General features: G+C 38.6%; 1 protein-coding gene across 1 annotated transcript in view; it reads left to right on the top strand.

Annotated features, from left to right (window-relative positions):
- Positions 1-19,368, top strand: part of SEL1L (SEL1L adaptor subunit of SYVN1 ubiquitin ligase) — a 54,321-nt gene extending 34,953 nt beyond the window's left edge. Inside the window, exons 12-21 of the mRNA XM_040477925.1 lie at positions 783-851; positions 1,796-1,873; positions 3,426-3,488; positions 5,034-5,121; positions 5,447-5,595; positions 6,362-6,527; positions 7,092-7,166; positions 8,563-8,735; positions 12,892-13,020; positions 15,084-19,368. Coding sequence (XP_040333859.1) covers positions 783-851; positions 1,796-1,873; positions 3,426-3,488; positions 5,034-5,121; positions 5,447-5,595; positions 6,362-6,527; positions 7,092-7,166; positions 8,563-8,735; positions 12,892-13,020; positions 15,084-15,293 — 1,200 coding nt within the window. The 3' untranslated portion in view covers positions 15,294-19,368. The remainder of the gene's footprint in view (positions 1-782; positions 852-1,795; positions 1,874-3,425; positions 3,489-5,033; positions 5,122-5,446; positions 5,596-6,361; positions 6,528-7,091; positions 7,167-8,562; positions 8,736-12,891; positions 13,021-15,083) is intronic.
- Positions 19,369-20,175: the final 807 nt, after the last annotated feature.

Below are 20,175 nucleotides of genomic sequence, written 5' to 3'. Positions count from 1 at the left end.
ATAATTGTTATTCTGCCATAACAGTTAAATATTCTAATTAAGGGTATTTCATTCCCATATCCCATCAACTTTAAGAATTAGATAAGAGTACACTTAAAACTATACCAGATACCCATGCTTTATTATTATTTATTTTTTTAATTTTTTTTCCAGACAGCATTTTGACAGCTTTCATTGTCTATAGGCCTTTAAAATGTATATCATTAGGCCAGATGAATCAGTTAATAAAAATGTCAGGTACAGAATTCTGGATGGTGAGTTTGCTGCATACCTTTTATACAAGTTTTGGAATATTCTTGGTGTATGGTACCGACTTGTGAAACATTCACACAGTGATCAATTTTTTCAGTACCTTCACAGAAGAAATAAACTGAGTTCCCAATATATAACTGCATTAACTCAACAAATATCTGTTGCTTTAGGTGACCCAAGAAAAAAAGCAAGGGAGATCAAGGAAGGGAGTGATCCATAAGTTCAGGCAAGATAGTGTAGCTTAGCCTAGAATGGTGGTAGTGGGGGATGGTAGGTGGATTCAAGAGGAATTTGGTAGTGAAAGTTACAGGACTCAGTGATGGATTGGATATGAGATTCGGCAGGTGGCGGGGGGTGGGGGGGGAGTACCTTAAGCAGCCAAGAGATGTCATGTTGCTATTTACTTAAACTGAGATAACTGCAATATTACAAGATTTTTTAAATGTTCCTGAAATAATTATTTTGGTTAAAAGCCAAAGGCAGATAGATTCGATAAAAACTAATTATCTTAATAAATTCTTTTCTCACAGAGAGCATTTGACTACTTCAATTTAGCAGCCAATGCTGGCAATTCACATGCTATGGCCTTCTTGGGAAAGGTACTGTATGTCTTGTGAACATATTATGTAACAGCAAGAGGTGTTTGCATAATAAGCACATGTTGTATTTAGGATCTACAGTTTACCAAAAATAAAGTGGAAATGAGGTTTCCAATACAAGGATGTTGTGTCTTGTGGCAAAGTAAGAAAAACTTCCTTTTTCGTTATTTTGAAAACAAATACAGTATAAACCAATGGGTATTTTCATCTATAACAAATCCTAAGGTTAGGATGCTCAGAATAAATACGTCACAGAAATTCTTGCAAATAGAAAAATCTCAGCAGTGTTTGCCACATAATTGCAGCAAGTTATTTGGGGCCTGAGAACTTTACATTCAGACATCCCATCTATTGTAGCATAGAAATTGGTATTCCTCATATATTTTTTGTTTAAGCATTAATTTTCTATTCTTCTTTCTTTTGGCCCTTTCGTCATGTTCCATACGTGGTACTCTGATCATTCATTCAGTGTTTGAAACCTTTTAGTTCTTTCTTTTCCTGAACTTAAGACCTACCCTTTATCTTACCCTGGGGACAATAGTGGTGGAAGAGAAATGGAAGCAGATATTGGTAATAACACTCCTTTTTTTCTCATTTAATCACTGATCCCAAGCAATTTATCAACCACTTGACTGCCTTGGGATAGAGTGAGAGAAAAGATTCACCTTGAGTTAAAGATTCCCCTCTTGAGATTGATCCGTGAGCTGATTTTAATGTATTCATATTTATAGAGAAGTCATAATGTGATATGACAAAGAATATATAATAATGCTAAAATGTTTACTTTTAATGCTTTGCTTTTAATTCTAAAATATCCTGTGGGGAATTTTAAACTTTGTTGAAAGATTTCATGATCTCTCACAAACACCAGAATGAGATGAGCTAGAAATACATTATAGGAGAGACGGTTATAGCTCGTAATAAAATTAGCCTTTGTTTTGTAGATGTATTCAGAAGGAAGTGATATTGTCCCACAGAGTAACGAGACAGCTCTTCACTACTTTAAGAAAGCTGCTGACATGGTAAGATCTCATGACTTACCATATTGAAATGTGTGCCATATTATTATTTTAGTAAGTTTATTATACTGAAGGATTAGTCATAACCAACTCATGCCTCAAATTATTGAAAGCACCTGTGATTTGTGTGAATGGATTGGCTAGAAAAAAACATTCCCAATAAAAGGTATTTTATTGGTTGGGCGGGGTGGATAGAGAAGAGCAAATTATTGAATATTAAGCCTCTGTTTCAATTTCATTGAGAAGTTTCCTGATTAAGGAAACACTGATTTTAGTAATGCAATTGAAAGTCATATAATCTACCCTATTTGTATTGCAATTTGAGGCTTAAAACTTACACAACTAGGTACTTTCAATAATCTTAAATACATAATTTAGACTTTCTTTGGCCCAGAGAAAACTACATATGAATTTTTAAGACCCCGTATGCCTCCAGTGTGTGTACTTATCTCCTTGCCAACTACATGTTGCTTTAGTTCTAAATGTCAGTTGAGTATTTCCCAAAGGAGTGCTGTGACACTTTTTAAAAGATGCCTCTGTCCCTAGTAGTTTAGATTGAATTTTAGATTTTTCTCTTGCAGGTCCCAAAACAGTGATTATCTTTGTTCTGTGAGACTCCAGTAACCTTTAGCATATCTTTGCCACCTGATCCCAGTGTTGCTTTTTACCTGGTTGTTGACTTGACACCATAGCATCTTCCTTCTTTATTGGGGAGGGTGATTACCAATGAAAAACTACAAAAAAAAAAAGTGATATACTTTTTGGGATGCCTGGGTGGTTCATTTGGTTAAGCGTCCAACTTGTGCTCAGGTTGTGATCTCACAGTTCATGAGTTCAATCCCCGCATCAGACTCTGTGCTGACAGATCAGAGCCTGGAGCCTGCTTCGGATTCTGTGTCTCTCTCTCTCTCTCTGCCCCTCCCCCACTTGCGCTCTGTCTCTCAAAAATTAATAAACATTTAAAAAAAATAAAATACTACCTATTAAAAAAAGTGTTTAAAAAAGTGACCTACTTTTAGTTTAATAAAAAAGAAACACATTAGTCATGTTTTCTATCATAACTCATGGAACAGATGGTCATAAGTCACCAAAATTTAATTCTAGATAAATTTACTATTTGCTTTTTTTCCGCAAATTATTGACCCCCAAATCTCTAAAAGTCAGCATTACATTTAGCCTGATGGGAAGGAGAATTTTGAATTGAAAAATGCAGTGACAGGGCACCTGGGTGGCGCAGTCGGTTAAGCGTCTGACTTCAGCCAGGTCACGATCTCGCGGTCCGTGAGTTCAAGCCCCGCGTCGGGCTCTGGGCTGATGGCTCAGAGCCTGGAGCCTGTTTCCGATTCTGTGTCTCCCTCTCTCTCTGCCCCTCCCCCGTTCATGCTCTGTCTCTCTCTGTCCCAAAAATAAATAAAAACGTTGGAAAAAAAAAAAAAGAAAGAAAGAAAAATGCAGTGACATTTTTTGAATATGTTTGTAAATTATTTCTTTTGCATTCATTTATTCTTGCCTAGTTTCTTAATGAATCCATTCACCCTTTTTTCTCGGTTTGCAGGGCAACCCAGTCGGTCAGAGTGGACTCGGAATGGCTTACCTCTATGGGAGAGGAGTTCAAGTTGTAAGTTTTCAGTGTAACATTCTGACTTAAACAAGCAGTCAGCTGGTGAGTTGGAGAAATATAACTAGCTTCCAGCCTGGGTGAAATCCTTTCTTTATAACCAGAGCTGAACCTTTTCCTGTTCTCTGACTTTGGCTGCTTACCACCCTTCACCCCGCACCTGCCATATGACTGCCTTCTTCGAATAGCTCTGTCTCTGGCACCTTTTCTAAAGGTGTGAAGCTGCTTCTCATTCTTCTGTCTATGCTGTCTACTCTCCAAGACTTAAGCTTCTCCCTCTCTACTTCTTCACTCAAGGCTAAGAAAATGCTTGTCCCTCCCATTTAGGAGAAAAGCTTTCTGTTCTATTCTTTGCTCTTCTCTTCTCTCCAGTCCTTCACTGCAAAGCCAGGTTTCTCCAAAAAATGAACTATTAGTGGCTACCACTCACTCATTAGCTCTTAGAGTTAGGCTTCTGCCTCACGTAACTGCTCTATGCAGATCACCAGTAACCTCCTAAGGGTCAACACCTGTTGACTTTTTGGCTCTACATCACTTGCACTCTTTCCTCCCTGGAATTCTGCAAGTTCTCTTGCTTTTCCTAAGCCATTGCTTCTTATTCTTCTCTACTACTTCCTCATGGTTGCCCCTGGATTCTCAATGCTGTCCTCTTCTCTTCACTTTATGAACCCTCCAGGTAGTATGTTTTTAATTGGGCCTGAAACTAAGCATTAGGTTTAAGATTCTAATCTGTAGGTGTTCCCTAGCACAGAAACCAGTATAGCGTGGTCTCATTTTGATTCTTTTTAGTCATTTTAGGACACTAAAGTTCAGTAGTGATCTTTTAGTTTCTCTCTGTGGATACGTAGGGTATTTGAAATCTAATAATCATATAGTGCTTGATAAGTTACACAGGAAAAGAATGAATAAAGAGAATAATTTTCCTTATTTAAGGAAATCAGAAAAATTAAGGTTTAGAAAAGATTTGTCAGTTAATAGGAAAGATTGTTTCTTAAGTCCTGATCTTGTGTTTCACTGGTGATGTGTATGCTTTCTGAGAGTGAACACAGCAAATTGTTTCACAAAAACTCTTACTTGCTTTTCTTTAGTCTTAAATATTTAAGTCCCTCTGTGACTTAAAGTAGACTACCCTCTGTATATTATGAAAACTTAGAAGGTAGTCTTTTTAATGGCTCTTTGAGAATATCCTCTATGTGTTTTGTTGACTCTTTTTAATAAATGAATCTCCTGGGGCGCCTGGGTGGCGCTGTCGGTTGAGCGTCCGACTTCAGCCAGGTCACGATCTCGCGGTCCGTGAGTTCGAGCCCCGCGTCAGGCTCTGGGCTGATGGCTCAGAGCCTGGAGCCTGTTTCCGATTCTGTGTCTCCCTCTCTCTCTGCCCCTCCCCCGTTCATGCTCTGTCTCTCTCTGTCCCAAAAATAAATAAACGTTGAAAAAAAAATAATTAAAAAAAATAATAATAAAATAAATAAATCTCCTAACTTCTAAGTATATCAGCCTTTTGAGCTTTCTTATCATGTGATCATGTGACCTCTTTTCCTACAGAATTATGATCTGGCACTAAAGTATTTCCAGAAAGCTGCTGAACAAGGCTGGGTGGACGGGCAGCTGCAGCTTGGCTCTATGTACTACAGTAAGTAATGCTGGAAATAAATGCTTCATCCACCAACATCGAAATTGCCTATTTTCCATCAGATACCACTTGGATGTGGAAACGAGAGCTGTCGCATTCGGGCTGATTAATGTTCTCCCATTTCAGTAATTTGTGCATCTTGTTTTTCATGGTAAATTAGGTTCATCTGTATTAATATACAAATCTGTATTGTTAAGGTTCCCATCTTTCCTGAGTAAGAATTCTGAGTTTCATTTGATTTTACTCATTATATAAGGCTGCTCTCATGCTTCAGTTAAATCTTATTTAAAACTATTTCTGACCTTTCATGTGATTTTCCTTACAGATGGCATTGGCGTCAAGAGGGATTATAAACAGGCCTTGAAGTATTTTAACTTAGCTTCTCAGGGAGGCCACATCTTGGCTTTCTATAACCTAGCACAGATGCATGCCAGCGGCACAGGTGTGATGCGATCGTGTCACACGGCAGTGGAGGTAAGGGCTGTTCTACCAGCTCGTACACAGGAACTTCATTTTCCCAGGAGGAAAGTCTATCGTTTTAATTCTCGTTTTCTTTGCATGATTTCTTCTACAGTAGAAAGAGATTCGACCTAATAGCTTGGATACACTGAGGGAAGACACTGAGAGTCTGTGTGTCACCCTCATGCTTATTTGTTTCATTTGGGTCTCCACGTTTGTAAGGACAGTGGATGTTGTCTGCAGTCTCTCTAGCACCTCCTAGACAGTATCTGAGCACCACGAGGTCTGTGTCGAATGAATGTTGCAAAAGGCAATGCCGATGTCTTCTAAATGGAACTTTTCCTCTTTAGCTCTCTCATAACTGGGACTGCAGAGTGGCATTTGCTAAATGCTTAGCACAGTTTCTAAACCTCTCTGTGTTTCAGTTCCCTCGGTTGTAAAATGGGCCTATTAATAAGACTTATTTCATAGAATGTCCCCCATGAACCTCATGGGAGCTGTAAGGGAGTTTCTGTACGTACTGTACATAAAGCACAAGAACAGTGCCTGGTGGGGGTAATAGTATATAATTGTTTACTATTATTTTTATAAACCTGCTCTAAAGACTAACTGAAATCTTCAAGTAAATATCCCAGACTTTTATATATATTTAATAAAGTTGCCAGAGATTCAAAGAGGTAGCTTAATAATCAATCACTTGTAGCCAAAGTGCAAAAATGATATTCTGGCATATGCTCCTTGTTTTGTTACTGTTTTTTTTTTTTTTTTCCTGTTCTCACAGTTGTTTAAGAATGTGTGTGAACGAGGCCGGTGGTCGGAGAGGCTAATGACTGCCTATAACAGCTATAAAGATGGCGACTACAATGCCGCGGTGATCCAGTACCTCCTGCTGGCCGAACAAGGCTATGAAGTGGCACAGAGCAACGCAGCCTTCATTCTCGATCAGAGTAAGGTTCACTTTCATTCTGCCTTGGGTTTAGACTGTGAAGGCTCACGTCAGGTAGCTCATTTTTGTTTTAAAGAGAAAACCCACAAAGAAACTTCTTTATTGTTGTAAGTAGACCTTAACATCGCACATGCTGGAGTACTTTACCTCAGCTCCCTAAGCCATCAAAGTTAGTTTTGCAATTAGCGTTGATGTAGAAATCAATTTGCCATTTTTCACAAAATTAACTGCTTTCAGTAAACACATTTTTCAAAATACAGCAGATAGAAGAACCTCATTTTTCCAGTGGTCTGTAGATCCCTAGAAGTGGCTCCATGGTTACTGTCCGATTAGTTCTGTGGATAAAACACGTTGCAGAAAGTAGTGTTGTCCTGCTTACAGTGATTCTTTTGAACTCGGTATTTCCTTCTAATACTTGTTTAATTTCAATACAATACTTTGGTCATTTAATACTTGTTATATCCCAGTTATGCTCCACATATCCACCCTAGCTTGTAAATGAAGCCTAAAAGTCTAGTGCCTTTCCTTAAATGCCTAAGTTGTATTTATTTCATCTTCCCTGTAGGAGAAGCAACCATTGTAGGTGAGAATGAAACTTACCCCAGAGCTTTGCTGCACTGGAACAGGGCTGCCTCCCAAGGTGAGTAGCCCACTCATTCTAGGGCAAGAGGTTCACCCAGGGATCTTTCTGTACTGTTTTTGTTTTGTTTTTGAATCTCCCATAAAAACTAAATAATGTCATTCATCAACATACTAACTTGCTTAAGTTGCATCGTGATTTATCTATTCTTAAAACGGAAGTTCTAGTCACAGGGTTTCTAAATTATTGAATTGTGATTGGTCATTTATATCATGTTATGGTTTATTCTTTGATTTTTTGTTTGAAGCCAGTTATATTGCATAAAATGAGAATCACATGGGGGCGCCTGGGTGGCGCAGTCGGTTAAGCGTCCAGCTTCAGCCAGGTCACGATCTCGCGGTCCGTGAGTTCGAGCCCCGTGTCGGGCTCTGGGCTGATGGCTCAGAGCCTGGAACCTGTTTCCGATTCTGTGTCTCCCTCTCTCTCTGCCCCTCCCCTGTTCATGCTCTGTCTCTCTCTGTCCCAAAAATAAATAAACGTTGGAAAAAAAAAAATGAGAATCACATGGAATATATAATAAAATATTAGTCTAAAACCCAAAAAGATTTCAACCTTTCCCCATCTTTTTTTGTTTGACTATTTTATTCTCACACATACTCCTCTCAACAGTGCCTGGCTATCCCTTCTTCAAACCTAAACAATGGTCCAGTTGAACTACTTTAAAATGTAAATGGCAGAATATTACTCAGCCATCAAAAAGAATGAAATCTGGCCATTTGCAGTGACATAGATGGAGCTAGAATGTATTAAGCTAAGCAAAATAAGCCAACCAGAGAAAGATAAATACCATATGATTTCACTCGTATGTGGAATTTAAGAAATAAAATAGGTGAATTTATGGGAAGAGGGGGACAAAGAGAAGAGAAGGAAACAAGCCACAAGAGACTCTTGGCGATAGAGAACAAACTGAGGGTTGATGGAGGCAGGTAGGTGGGAGATGGGCTAGATGGGTGATGGGCATTAAGGAGGGCACTTGTTATGATGAGCACTGGGTGTTGTATATGATGAATCACTGAATTCTACTCCTGAAACCAACATTGTACTATATGTTAACTAACTAGAATTTAAATTAAAAAAAAAAAAAGGAAAAGAACGTATAAATGGCATGATAGACTAGAACATGCTCATTTGAAGAGTACTGTTGTGACATGGGGAGTACCACCCACCTTGTTATACCTCTCCCTGTTGCAAAACCTGCTTCAGAAGAGCAATACCTCTAGTTTCAATCTTTATTGAATTTATAGCTTGGCTGAAGGATTTGTTATAAAGTTTACATACTACCAATTAAAATTGTGTTTTATGTAAGTAAGCATGTTAACAGTAGGAGAAACAACAATTTGGTCCGTTTTAAATGCACTTTATTTACTGGCAGTTTTGCATTTAATTTTTGTTTAAGGCTATACGGTGGCTAGAATTAAGCTTGGAGACTATCATTTCTATGGATTTGGCACTGACGTAGACTACGAGACTGCGTTCATTCATTATCGTCTGGCATCCGAGCAGCAACACAGCGCACAAGCCATGTTTAATCTGGGGTATATGCACGAGAAAGGACTGGGCATTAAACAGGTGAGGCTGGCTTCAAAACAAATGTTAGAATGATGTAATTGTGATTTGGGGGAAACGTCTGCATTTATTTCTAGAAAATAGGCTTGCTTTTGGAATGTGCTCCGATTTTAGGTACTAAGTTATGAGGCAGTTTTGTAATATTTCAGAAACCCGCCCTTGCACCTCTCCCATCGTCAGACATACGCATGTTGCTGTCACATGCACACTGCTTTATGTACGATAAGCCAAAAGCAGAGTTGTGGAAATGGAAATATGGTGCTGCCTCAATCAGCAACTCCTTGTTTGAGAAACTATCTGTCCATCTTCAGCCAAATTCTGTTCTTTGTAAAGTATTTTGAAATGAAGTAAGATGTTTGCTACTGACAAACGTATTTCTGACTCTTATACCTTCCTAATGGAGTCTAACATTCTTTAGAGCCATGGTCTTAACTTTTTGCCTATATGCCCTTAAGAGAATTTTGAACAACTGTGTTTTGTCCTGCACATTTTTATTTATTTTAATTTTTTTTTGTTTTTAAATTAGGGTGAGCTCAAACAGGGGTAGAGGGGCAGAGGGAGAGAGAGAGAAAATCCCAAGCAGGCTCCACACTGAGTGTGGAGACCAACGCAGGGCTCGATCCCATGACCCTGGTATCATGATCTGAACCAAAATTGAAAGTAGGACACTCAACCGACTGAGCCACCCAGGCACCCCTTTCCTGCACGTATTTAATTTGACATTTAAAATTTTTCATCATAAGCTTCAGAAGCTCTGAGTTCTACCTATTTTAAGCATCAACCCTTTTTTTAAAATAAAATGACTAAGTTACTCCAAATACCAAAACGTTGATACCCTCATCATTAATTCCTTTAAAAACACAGCACATTTATTAAATGAAAATTGTGTCTTTTCCTTTTCTTCCTGAATTCATATTTTCAAGTCATTGTTTTCATAGATTTGCATGTAAATGTAATGTTTTTAATGCTTAGATATTTTACTGATCAATCATACTTACGTGAAACAAAGTATGTAAATTCAAATTTTGAATTTTATTTCCTATGATTATAGGCTCTAAGTGTTAAGAAAAATTCATAAGATACTAGCCATAGTTGGTTAATTATCAATACAATATTGAACAAATCAACATAATGTGAATTTCACTAAAATTTTACTTTCTGTGATAATTATTAAAAATGCATTTTTTAATGAGTTGAATGGAGCATCTTTTAAAAATTAGTTTAGGGGCGCCTGGGTGGCTCAGTCGGTTGGGCGTCCGACTTCAGCTCAGGTCACGATCTCACGGTCCGGGAGTTCGAGCCCCGCGTCAGGCTCTGGGCTGATGGCTCAGAGCCTGGAGCCTGTTTCCGATTCTGTGTCTCCCTCTCTCTCTGCCCCTCCCCCGTTCATGCTCTGTCTCTCTCTGTCTCAAAAATAAATAAAGGTTAAAAAAAAAATTAAAAAAAAATTAGTTTAAGTATCATTGAGTAAATTTAGCATTAATTTCCTTTTTTTTTTTTTTTTTTTTAAAGTTTATTTTGAGAGTGTGAGAGAGTGTGAATGGGGTAGGGACAGAGAGAGAGAACCCCAAGCAGGCTCCATGCCATCAGCACAAAGCCCAACACAGGGCTCGATCTCAAGAGTTGGACACTTAATCAACTGAGCCATCCAGGCGCCCCTCATTTTATAAATGTATGGCTGGAACCTTGTTCACATAAACAAGTATATGGGAATTGGGGAGAATTTTATTAGAGCAAGGTCACTTAGTTCTTTAAACTGCTTTCGAGTCGCTTGCTGTTTTCCTTCAGGCTGCTACACAAAATACCATAGGGTGGCTTAAATAATAGAATTTCTCACAGTTCTGGAGGCTGAGAAGTTGAAGTTCAGGGTGGCAGCAGGTTTGGTGTCTGGCAAGGAGGCCCTGTTTCCTGGTCAGAGACACTGTCCTCTGGCTTTTGTCCTCATCTGATGAGCAACGAGCAGGAGAGAAGCAGCAAGTACTTAGGGATTCTTTAAGGATGCTCATCTCATAAATGAAAGCTCTACTCCTTTAACCTCATCTAGTCCTAATAACCTCTCAAAGACCTCACTTCCTAATCCCAACCATCACATGAGGGAGAATAGAGTTTCCACATAGAAATTTAGCGGGAGGATGGGACACATTTAGTCTATAACATATGCCAAAAATCAGAGTGATCTGTCACTGACACTTTGGTTAGGTCCCCCTTCAATCTTGTTGGAAAGTGGAGACTGGAAAGGATACATTTATTTATTCCCTTGTCACTGGAGTCATTCATTTTCTAGTTTCTGTGGAGAATGCTGAAAGGCTTTACCTAGGTTTGTCAGATAACTAATTATATTCCTCTTCATCACTTAGAGACACTTTGTTGACCTAATGTGCTTAAGGGCAAGTTACTCATTTTCATTTTGCTAATGCACCATTTTTTGTCAAAGTGCCTTTTATTTTACCACATTTGAATATGTATTTTAATCCCAATATGTAAATTTTCATATTTTACATTTATGTTACTATTAGATACTTGAATATAGTTTTATCAAGACTCTGGAACTGCAGATGGAGTACATTCAGTTTGTGGAAGATCTCTGCCATGTTGACCAAGTTACCAGAGCCTCTCTTAATTGGCAGACCACTCAGCTAGGTCAGACTTTGCCTCCATCAGCAAGACTGACTTCATTTTTTTTAATTCAAATAAAATTAATGTGTGTTTGATGACTAATAAAGATTATACATAGTTGTGGTTGTTTTGGGATACACTTCATAATAATTTACTGAAAGCAATCAAAATTAAAGTGATAGAACTCTGACAGTCTGCTTTTATAATAGATTAGAAACCAAGAAAATTAATTAGTGTGCATTCTCATAATGTAATTTGCAATATAATGTTATATGTAGCTTATATAAATTCTTGTCAATAAAGACGATGATAAAGAGCATAGTATTCCTTTGATAAGAATGGGGAGGACAGAACTCAGGGATGCAGCTTTTAGGAATAATTAATCATGTGTAAAAAAAATGATTCCATGAGTTTCATTCCATGATTATCCATGATCATCTTTTCTTATTTTTTCCCAATTTTAAAAGAAGGAAACTTACATACTACTAAAAACTATCAATCCAGCATGTAGTACAGCTAGAAAAATATTAAGGATTAAATGAGGATTGGTGTTACACAGAGTAAATAATTCAGGATGTGATTGATAAGATTTAGTTACCCCTTTGAATCATCCACACAAAAGTCTATGTTGTCACATAAAGTTTGATCCATGATCTTGAAGAATGTGGCAGTCCAGAAAAAAACTTATTACCTTTTTTTTTTTTTTGAACCAAAGACACTGACTCTACCAGTACTGTTGTTGGTTGGAAGGTGCCCTTTTTCACTAACGACACCCCCTAGGGACAGTATAGGGAAGAGCTGACAGTAACTGCTTACACTGAACTATGTGGAAAGGTCCTTTTTCATGTTTAGCCTTTCTTTCCCATGTCTCATGGAATTCTTGCCTTGGAGTTTGGTATCCTTTGACAGTAGTCAGGGCATGGAGAAAGGGACATTGTTAAATGAAAATTTCACTGTGTCTCCCCATGCCATTCAACATTTATCTGAATGCAGAGCACTCGGTCTGGGCCCGGATTCATAATGACTCGTGTCACCCCTTACGGAAATATGTCTAAGGCAGGAAACCCAGCATGCAGGTCCCTTAACACTATCCATGCAAGTACCATTTGAAACATCTTGAGCATATTACCAGTTTGAGGATCACTGCTCCAAACTGAAACCTGAATTGCTTACACTGACTGAAGTTTTAAGAAACTTACTTAACTTGACCCAGAACTTGAGACTTCTAGGTTGCCCCCAGGAGTCTTCAGAGTGACAGTGTTATGCATACACAGCAAGTAGGATGTCAGGAGGAGCAGGAGTTAAACCTTAACATTGTTCAGTTAGATTTTTCAAAATTAAGCCATTAGATGATTAAAGAAATATTACCTAATTAAAGGTGGGGTTTATCCTTTTAGGTAAGGGAAATTTTAAAATGAAAACTTGAAAGGTAAAGTCAATGCTCTGAATGCACAAACTGATATAATATGACTATATAAACTAAATAATATTATTTTACTTATTGTACCAAGAGATGAATTTTGGTTTATTTCCTGTATTATAGGATATTCACCTTGCAAAACGTTTTTATGACATGGCGGCTGAAGCCAGCCCAGACGCACAGGTACCAGTCTTCCTAGCACTATGCAAACTGGCTGTGGTGTATTTCTTGCAGTACATCCGGGAGACAAACGTAAGTGTTCCGTGCCTCTTTTAATTAAAATATAAGTGATATAAGCTGCTCGGTCCAGAAGTTTTTATTGGAAAAGTTCAGGGAGAAGGGAGGAGTGTCTTCAGGGGTCTGGTGCTTTCCCTTCTGCCCCAGATGAAGGACCAGGAGATCGCATCAGCTGTGGGGTGAACATAGCCACAGAGCAGCATGTTTTCAGGAACCATTTGACAGTAGCTCCAGGTGCTAAAGCAGTTTCCACTGATGCAGGTGTTTTCTGGCTCAGAGAAAACCGAGACCAACCCTTGGCGATTTGAAGGAGTGGTTAACTAAATTCAGTAAACATTAAATCAGGTGACTGCCTGGCAGTGACTCAGACCAGACCCTTCAAAAGGGAGAAGGAGAACCTGAGAACTTGCCCAGGCTGTTGTACTTCAGATTGTGCTATTAGCAAGAAACATGTTAAAAACACGTCTCGAACTTTGTTCTCTAAAAATACCTTGAACTACTTTAAATAAGCTCATGGTGGAACCTAGATGAGAGGTGGGTTCCCCATTCCTTTCAAAACTGCTGACCTTATTTACCAGTATTTCTGTGTAGGTGCTCTTGGGTTCTCCAGTTTTACATTTTGTTAACTGTACTTCCTTATGATGGATTAACTGGAACAGGATTTAACTCCGAAAGTCCTGAAATGTGTGCAGAAACAAGGGCTACAAAACTTGAATTTACTCCAGATCAGTACAGGATAATGTTTCAGTCTTTCATTAACATCTTTCAGAACAGGTTGATACACCGTTTCATATTAGATTCCAGAAAGGGCTTTTCCTCCTATGTGATACAGGTGGAAAGGGTGATGTTCCTTTTCGCAGCCCTGTCTGGTGTACTGAGGTCCTCCCCGCATAGGGCTCCGAAGGACTGGAGGTGTTGGACTCCGTCCTCCTGGTTGCTTACACACTTGTAATGGCACCTTTAGAACTGTTTGGTGGCCTGAGCCAGACGCGCCGTACCCTCCACTAGTGGAAACAGTCTTTGTTCCTTTCACTGAAAAGCTAACAGTGTGGCAGCCTGCTGTTTTTCTCTCGGGGCTATTTCAGACCCTTGTCTCTCACAGTTTGTAAGACTAAGAACTGTTAGTTACAGACTAGGATTTAGTCACGCCTTATACCATACTAAGTGTATCCTATCTTTGTTGTTTTTTTAATACAGAAGTATAAAGAAGACAATAAATGCTCCATAAGCCTACCACCTAGATATTCCAACCAAAAGAAAAGAGTTACCAAGTATTGATGGTGAGAAAGTCAGTGCAGAAAAGACAAAAATCCCCTATCACAGGTCCCACCCCAGGAAACACAGTTAATAGTTTCTTAGAATCTTTTTCGAGGAAAATTTAGCACCTGCATCTACAAATCTATATTATGGGGACCTTTTAAATATAATTTTAGTTAAATATAAAGGATTATACCGCATGTTGACTTCCTTCATAGGTAAGTAGCAGTCAGGAAATTTCAGGAGTAACTTCTCTTAAGTGACACCTAAACAAAGTATTATGGACTAAGAACATAACTTTAAAGTTCAAGTTCAAAAGTGTTAAATATTTAGTGAAATCCTAGTTGAAAAGCATTAGTCATTCAGCTATTAAACGCTTCAGTTCCTGCCATCTCCAGCTAGATGAGGGAGGAAGTGAAATAACCCTGCTGTCATGAGAACAGGGCTGCCATCACTACAGATAGGTGACAAGTGCTGAGAGACTGATTGCCTCCCCGTGGCCTTCCATTGTCCCCAGTATTCCTTGCAAATCTTTTCTGTGAAAAGTGGTTGGAAATGCATGCATTCGATTACTGATGGAAAGGAAAGGAACCCGGCTAGACATTCTGTATCATCTACTGTCATGAAATAATAACTCAGTTCCTGAGACACATTATTTTTTGAATTCTTAAAGCCTTTTTATTTAAGCCATTGCAAAACATTCCTAAAACCAATTATTTTAATAAGTTCTGTATTCGTCTCTGATTTGTGATACAACTTTTTCCTGCTTCCTTCTCTGACATTTTAGTGATCGTAATGATTTTTATATTATTCTCATTAAGATTCGAGATCTGTTCACCCAGCTTGACATGGACCAGCTTTTGGGGCCTGAGTGGGACCTTTACCTCATGACCATCATCGCTTTGCTGTTGGGAACAGTTATAGCTTACCGGCAGAGGCAGCACCAGGACATGCCTCTACCCAGGCCCCCAGGGCCACGGCCAGTGCCACCGCAGCAGGAGGGGCCACCAGAGCAGCAGCCACCACAGTAACAGCCACCGTGTCCAGCCTTGATCAGTGACAACCAAGGAAATTGTTTGCTGAGAACACTTGCATTTGATTTAGGACTTCGGATCAGTGGTCACCTCCTGGAAGAGGCACAAGGAAACATTGAATTCCTAAAGCTGCTTAGAATCTGATGCCTTTATTTTCAGGGATAAGTAACTCTTACCTAAACTGAGTTGAATGTTTGTTTCAGTGCCGTATGGAGTAACAACTCTCAGTGGCTTTACCCCTCCCACCCCCCATTTTTTTTTCCTGGAAACATGTGAGACGCAATGTCTGCTGTACCCAGCTGTCTTTCTTGGGTCCTTTTGGTCATTCTCTCAATGTGCATAAGTTCTTCTATCAACCACCTTTAAGGTCTTGTGCATCAACACTAAAAACTGATCACTGTAAAAAGGAAAAACCAGTTAGTTGCAAGTTTAACCTTAACATGTTTGAAAGTCTGAAAATAGAACTTGCCTTTTAAGTAAAAAAAAAAAAAAAAAAAAAAAAAAAAGTCTTCAAAGTGTTTCAGAACTGCAATAACTGAGAAACTTTTACCAATCCACGTGCAAGTATACGTATTCAACATATTATTTTAAAAGGGAAGGCTGGGAGGTTTCTTCTTACTGGTGATTGTCACACTTGATACGGTACTTGTGTCCTTCAAAGACTGAAAGTCCTGTTAAAGAGTTTTACGTGAACTTCACTTCTCTGGAACGGAATAGATGAAACATTGTGAACTGACTCCTTGAGCTAACATGTGAATTTGCCCCACCTATTCGATGTAATTTGCTTGTTTGTTTTGAGTATACAGAGCCTTGATCCGGAAGCCAGAGGATGGACTAAGTGGGAGAAATTAGAACAATGCTAAAGAACTCTGGGTGGGGTACCAAAATGATAGACACACTTTCCCGAAAGATGAAGCATTTGTTCCCAGGGTTTATTTTACTTTGCATTTTTTTATTGCAAAAGAACAGTTTGCACCCTCCTGAATTCTTTAAATTTGAAATATTATTGCCAAGATGTGGCATACAGTGACTACCATTATAAAACTAAAACTCTGAGAATCTAAGATGTAAACTCAGTGGTTGAGGAAAGCCAAAGCCTGTTTATACTGTTCAGGTAGATTTTTACTTCTGCAGTTTTATATTACAGTAGAAAGTCAACCACTTTGTTAGCTGTCCTATTCACCACCCTCCCACTGTTGACGTTAGGAAAATCAAGGCCATTATACTTCAGAGTCTGGTTAAATAGCGTGAAACACAACAACAAAGAAAACCGAGGATTTCACATACCATACAAATGAAGAAATTTAAACCGAATTTGTATTTCTTTTTACTATCAGATGGTGGTATTCACCAGCCTATGTCTAGTCTGAGACTACATTAGTATCTGACCAGGCTTTCTATGCCTACTGACCTCAGTCTGTTTATATTAACCTTTATACTCTTTCCGTAGTCCCTCATCTGCCAGAAAACTTGAAAGAGTTTATTACCTGTAGAGTTGTAAGACTTTGGGTTTTGAAGTTGGGATTGTATTTAGAACTAGATTTAAGTAGTCTGTAATGAACACGAAGGCTTTAAATGTGAAGTTGTATGCTTTTCGTGTGTGTTTAGAGTATTCTGAGAAACCTGGTAAGCAAATTTTACCCCCACGTTGTTGCTTCCAGATTTGAAGAGGTGGCCACAGAGGGAACCATATGTATAAATGCATATCTGAAAGGTAGGAAATGCCACCCTCAAAAACATCCCCTTGCTTTGGGCAGCTCTTAAATATTAAGACTTCTTTGATCTTTTACACAGAGAGAGAGAGATCTGAGTGCAGTTGGTACAATATGTTGGTGTCTTCACCACTGCGTCTTCTCATCCTTCAAAACTGTAATTCACGGTAGCAGCCACATTTCTTTTCGAAAGAACTGTTGTAATTTATTTAAATGCTTAAAAACCCCTCTAAGGTGAGTAAACAACCGTTTGTTTCCTCTACCACCCACCTGATTTCTCCTTTAGCAGCATTTTTATCTCTAGCTTTACTTCCCTCCATTAGCACTCTGAGAAGACATTTCATAAAACAGTGTGCACTACCTAAATAAAGCCAGATGGGAAAGCGCAGTCTTGTTCTTCATGCAATAACAAACTTCCTGTTAGTTTACAACTACTTGCCATTTCCTTTTTTTACTAAGATTCTAACCCTTTTCTTGGCCATTTCCCCCCATCCTGCCAAACCCTTGAGTCATTTGCTACTGGAAATTTGAACGGTCTATTTAAAATAACTTAGTTCCTGGATTGCTTTGTGACTTCAGTCCTTACGACTGTCTCAAAATACTCTGCTCCCTTTTTCTTTTCTGTTCACGGGACATAATACCTAGGCAAGTAGGAACTGGGTTTGGTGTTTCTCCTAAAATAATGCTCAATACTTACCTAATCAAATGGCATCCATTTGAATAAAATGACAGTAACTAAAGCTAGTTAATGTCAGTGACATTAAACTAACTCCAGAATTCAGGAGTTTTAATGTTAGAACTTAGAGTTAGCAGATTGAGCACAGCTTCATTTCTCCATGGTAGCCTGTCTCCTGACCCCTTTAATAGCCTGTCTTCCTGCCATCAAAGGTGACGACAGTAGTACTCCACTTAGCTTATATTCTCCTGTGCGTGTGCTTTGTGGTTAGCCAACTGTTCCAGAGTTTTGAGACCATTCTTCTTCTTTTTTATGTCACAGAAGTAGCATTGGTGTTTGGGGTTGTTTTGTTTTGTTTCTTTCTGTGGTTGAATTTTTTTGTTTCTGTTCTCTGAGTAAGGCTTATCTCATTTTTGGTTAATATTCAGTGTCACAGAAAAAGTAACTCCCCCCCCCCCCTTTTTTTTTCAAAATTCATTATTTAGCACTGAAATGAGATTAACTTGGGAATCGTTTATCTTGATACTCTTGAGGATTTGTTACCCTTGTGCATATAAGGTTAATTTGTGAAAGTTTTACTGCTAAGCTGTTCTGTCTCTGTACCATTGGAAAGTTGTAGAAACTCTACCATGATCTGACCATGATCTGATGCTTTATTTAAGGAGCTGCTGTTGCCTCCGGGAAACTTAAGTATTTTGTATAGGGTTTTTTTTTTTTCCCCCTTGCTTCGTTTTTCCCTCTTTTCTTTGCTGCTCATATTTGTTCTTCAAACCGGTGTTTTGGAAGTATGCATGCAAGCCTGTAAATGGAGACCACAGCTCTTCATGTGTGTAGCATGTGTATTACTGTCTAGCCCCGTCTGCAAAAAAACTTCCCTCACAGAGGTTTGGACTAACATTTCACATGCACATTTCAAAACAGTGTCAGATAAACAGCCCCTTCACCTGCCAAGAAGAGCAGAATGGGCTACTTTTGCCCCGAGGACAGCCAGTATTTGTTCTGGAAGTGAGTTTAATACGTGTTGCGCCACATTATGACTAGGAGAATGCAAGAAATAAAGCAAAAGAAAACGATTTTCATGAAAATCTTTTTCCTCAGTCATTGTCCTCCACTATAAATGAAAATGGAAAATTTTTGAACACCACACTGTGTGAGGCACTACCTGATTTTTAAATGTGTGGCAGTCATTGAAAAGCAGCTAAATTTCTCCTGCCACTAGGTAGTTCAAGAAAACCTAAAATACCCCAAGTAAAAATGATCTGTGTTTTAAAATGACTGTTTGCACCAGCAAAACTCTGATTTTGTGTGCATGGGAAGGATGTCTTGGCTATGTGCAGGCAGTCCTCTTTACACGCACTGTTTTTCCTGTTTGCAAGGACAAACACGCTGACACTAGTCTCTTTGATTTAAAAAAAAAAAAAAAATCATAGTGTCGATTCGATCAAGGTATAACCACTGTCAATACTTAGGAGAAGCTTAAAAAGACCATAAGCTGGCATTGGAAGGAACACCATGGTAGACTTTTTTGTAAATTTATTTTGTATTTAATTAAATACGGTATAAAGGCTGGTGAAGTGTAATATAATTGTGTAAACAAATCCTGTTAATAGAGAGATGTACAGATTCGTTTTGTACTGTATCTTGAAACTTGTGAAATAAAGACTCCACCTCTGGTTATCCTGTATGCTGTAATGTGCCATGACCACCTTTCCAGTCAGACTCTTTGTTTTTTGGTTTTTTTTAACCTGAATGATTCAGTTTTTAATGGCCCTTTCTGGAATTTTAGAAGCTTCTGGGAACATTGATTTGGAGTAGTTTGAATCCATCTTTCATTTACTTTTAACTCCCTAAATTCAGATTTTTAAAAGTTGAATTTTGCCCTAGGGACAATATGAATATGTTAAGAAATGTTACTTTTTTTTTTTTTTTTTTTACATTATAAAATCGCCACCATACGTCTAGTTACCATCTGGCATTATATGAAGTTATTACAGTGTTATTGGCTATGTCCCCTGTGCTGGAGGTTACATCCTCATGACTTATTTATAACTGGAAGTTTTACCTATTTTGCCCTATTACCACTTTTTAAGTAACCTCTACTCCCATCATGGGGCTTGAACTCACTACCCTGAGATCAAGAGTCACATGCTCTACTGACACAGCCAGGTGCCCCCTCCATTACCACTTTTTAAATCTCTGAGATCTTTGACCTGAACCAGCCTGTGATACATAGTGAAATGTATCTAAAGTGTATTTTATGCATTGCCCTGTCCCAGAAAGTTTTTGAGAGCTTGCAGAGCCTCACACAATGATAAAATTTACATAGATTAAGGTGATCTGAGTAAAGAGGAAGTAAAGAGGAGTCACTTGGTACCCAAAATGCATGTTAGAAATGAACTATGCAAATCTGGCCCTAATTTTGTAGCAGCCAACTCAAACAGTAAATTGAGCCAAAATGTACCAGTTTAGGGGCATCGGATCCTTGGATAAA

The sequence above is a fragment of the Herpailurus yagouaroundi genome, unplaced genomic scaffold (assembly GCF_014898765.1).
Source record: "Herpailurus yagouaroundi ecotype Mexico unplaced genomic scaffold, PumYag 141, whole genome shotgun sequence".
Classification (NCBI taxonomy): Eukaryota; Metazoa; Chordata; class Mammalia; order Carnivora; family Felidae; genus Herpailurus; species Herpailurus yagouaroundi.
This window is presented reverse-complemented; position numbering and strand designations above follow the sequence as displayed.